Genomic DNA, 1,869 nt, shown 5'->3' on the forward strand with positions numbered 1-1,869 from the left:
GTTTCTCTGTGAAGCCTCCTCCATCCCCGCAGTCCCCAGTGCCATCGGTGGTGAAACAGATAGTTAGCCAGTTCCCACCTCCTCCCACCCCGCCTGCCGCTGAGCCCCAGCCTCTAAAGCCCCTTCCGCTGAGCGTGGCTCCGCAGTCACCTCCAGCAGTGAAGGCAAAGCCCAAATGGCAGCCTGCTTCTGCTCCCTCACCAGATTTCCCCCCTCCTCCACCAGAGAGCAGCTTAGTGTTTCCTCCTCCACCTCCTTCCCCAGCTTCCTCTGCAGGTTCTCCCCCCCCTGACAGATCAGGGTCTCCAGTCAAAAAGACCAGCAAGACGTCAAGCCCTGGAGGGAAGAAACCACCTCCAACACCTCAGCGAAACTCCAGCATCAAGTCCGCCAGTTCCACCGAGTACCATGAGTCCAAGAGACCTTCAGTGGACCGCCTTGTCAGCAAATTTGCACACCCACCAGAGCTGTCAGGGTCTCCTTCCAAGGAGTCATCACCTCCTGCAGCCCCTCCAAAGCCAGGAAAGCTCAACCTTTCTGGGGTGGGCCTGCCCATTGTCCTCCCGCAAGGAGGGATCCCGGCCAAGGCTCCTGCTCTGGGTGTGTCTGAGAAGGAACCTGTGGTTGAATTCCCTTCGCCACCATCCGATTCGGACTTTCCACCGCCACCACCTGAAATAGATCTTCCTCTCCCACCGGTTGAGATCCCATCCGTGTTTTCAGGCAGCACCTCCCCAAAAGTCGCGGTTGTCAATCCCCAGCCTCAGGCGTGGTCAAAACCACCTGTGAAAAAGGCTCCGCCACCCACACGCCCCAAGCGGAACGACAGCACTCGGCTGACGCAGGCGGAGGTTGCAGAGCCGCCGGGGTCAGCTGCCCCTCAAGTGCCCACTTCACCCAAGTCCAGCCTTAGCGTTCAGCCGGGATTCCTGGCAGACCTCAACCGGACGCTGCAGCGGAAATCCATCACCCGGCACGGCTCCCTCTCCTCCGCACGGATGTCCAGAACAGAGCCCACGGCCACCATGGACGACATGGCCCTGCCTCCACCTCCACCGGAGCTGCTGGCTGACCAGCAGAAGACGAGCAGCTTTGGGGGCGGTCATTTATCCGGCTATGCAACGTTGCGGAGGGGGCCACCCCCTGCGCCTCCCAAAAGGGATCAGAACACCAAGCTGTCGCGAGACTGGTAACCACCCCCAGGGGCCGGTGCTCTCCGTGACTTGTGGGCCGCTCCGTGATCGGCCACCCTGTGGTCTTGCGCACTTGGAGAAGATGTGGGGATGTGGATGACAGCCCCATCAAAAGAGGTGATCTCAAACTGTAGCTAAGGCTAAATGTAAAAGACATTACCCTTTCATGGCTAGGCCAAAAAAGCTGGGGGCTTGGGGTGTCGATATTTTATTGGGAAATGTGGGTAGAGAAGCATTGACTTAACCTTTCAATTTCTTTTACCCTTCATACAGATTGGACCAAACCCCCGTTTTCTTACTTTTTCTGCATTTAGGGGAGGGGGGGGAGATAATTTTTTGTAGTGTCTGTCCACGTGAGACATGTTTGTGCATGTATTATAAGTGTAGGTATATAATATATTGTGATATATTTCGTCGCAATTACAGAAGATAACCAGAATGTTTTTGTAGAACCGTATTTATTGTTTCAGTCACTGTATTACCTGGAATCGGACTCTGTAACTAGTCAAATCTTGCCACAAAGATGAAGATGTAGGGGGCACTTTAAAGAAAGGAAGACAAACAAACAAAAAACCCCCCCACAAACCTCTTGGCAGTTTGTGGTGGGTGGTTGGTGCGGAGCTGAAGTGTTCTGCTGGTAACTGTACATTGTCTATTGATTGAAAAGTACAGATGG

General features: G+C 54.6%; 1 protein-coding gene across 1 annotated transcript; it reads left to right on the forward strand.

Moving 5' to 3' along the window:
• Positions 1-204: 204 nt before the first annotated feature.
• LOC104407576 (ras-associated and pleckstrin homology domains-containing protein 1-like) lies at positions 205-1,193 on the forward strand (the record flags this gene model as incomplete). Its single annotated transcript, XM_010016898.1, has 1 exon — positions 205-1,193. A coding segment is annotated over one exon (989 nt), but the record flags the coding sequence as incomplete, so codon positions are not given.
• Between the last annotated feature and the right edge of the window lie 676 nt (positions 1,194-1,869).

This window comes from Nestor notabilis, unplaced genomic scaffold (genome assembly GCF_000696875.1).
Source record: "Nestor notabilis isolate BGI_N333 unplaced genomic scaffold, ASM69687v1 scaffold17086, whole genome shotgun sequence".
In the NCBI taxonomy this organism is placed as follows: domain Eukaryota; kingdom Metazoa; phylum Chordata; class Aves; order Psittaciformes; family Psittacidae; genus Nestor; species Nestor notabilis.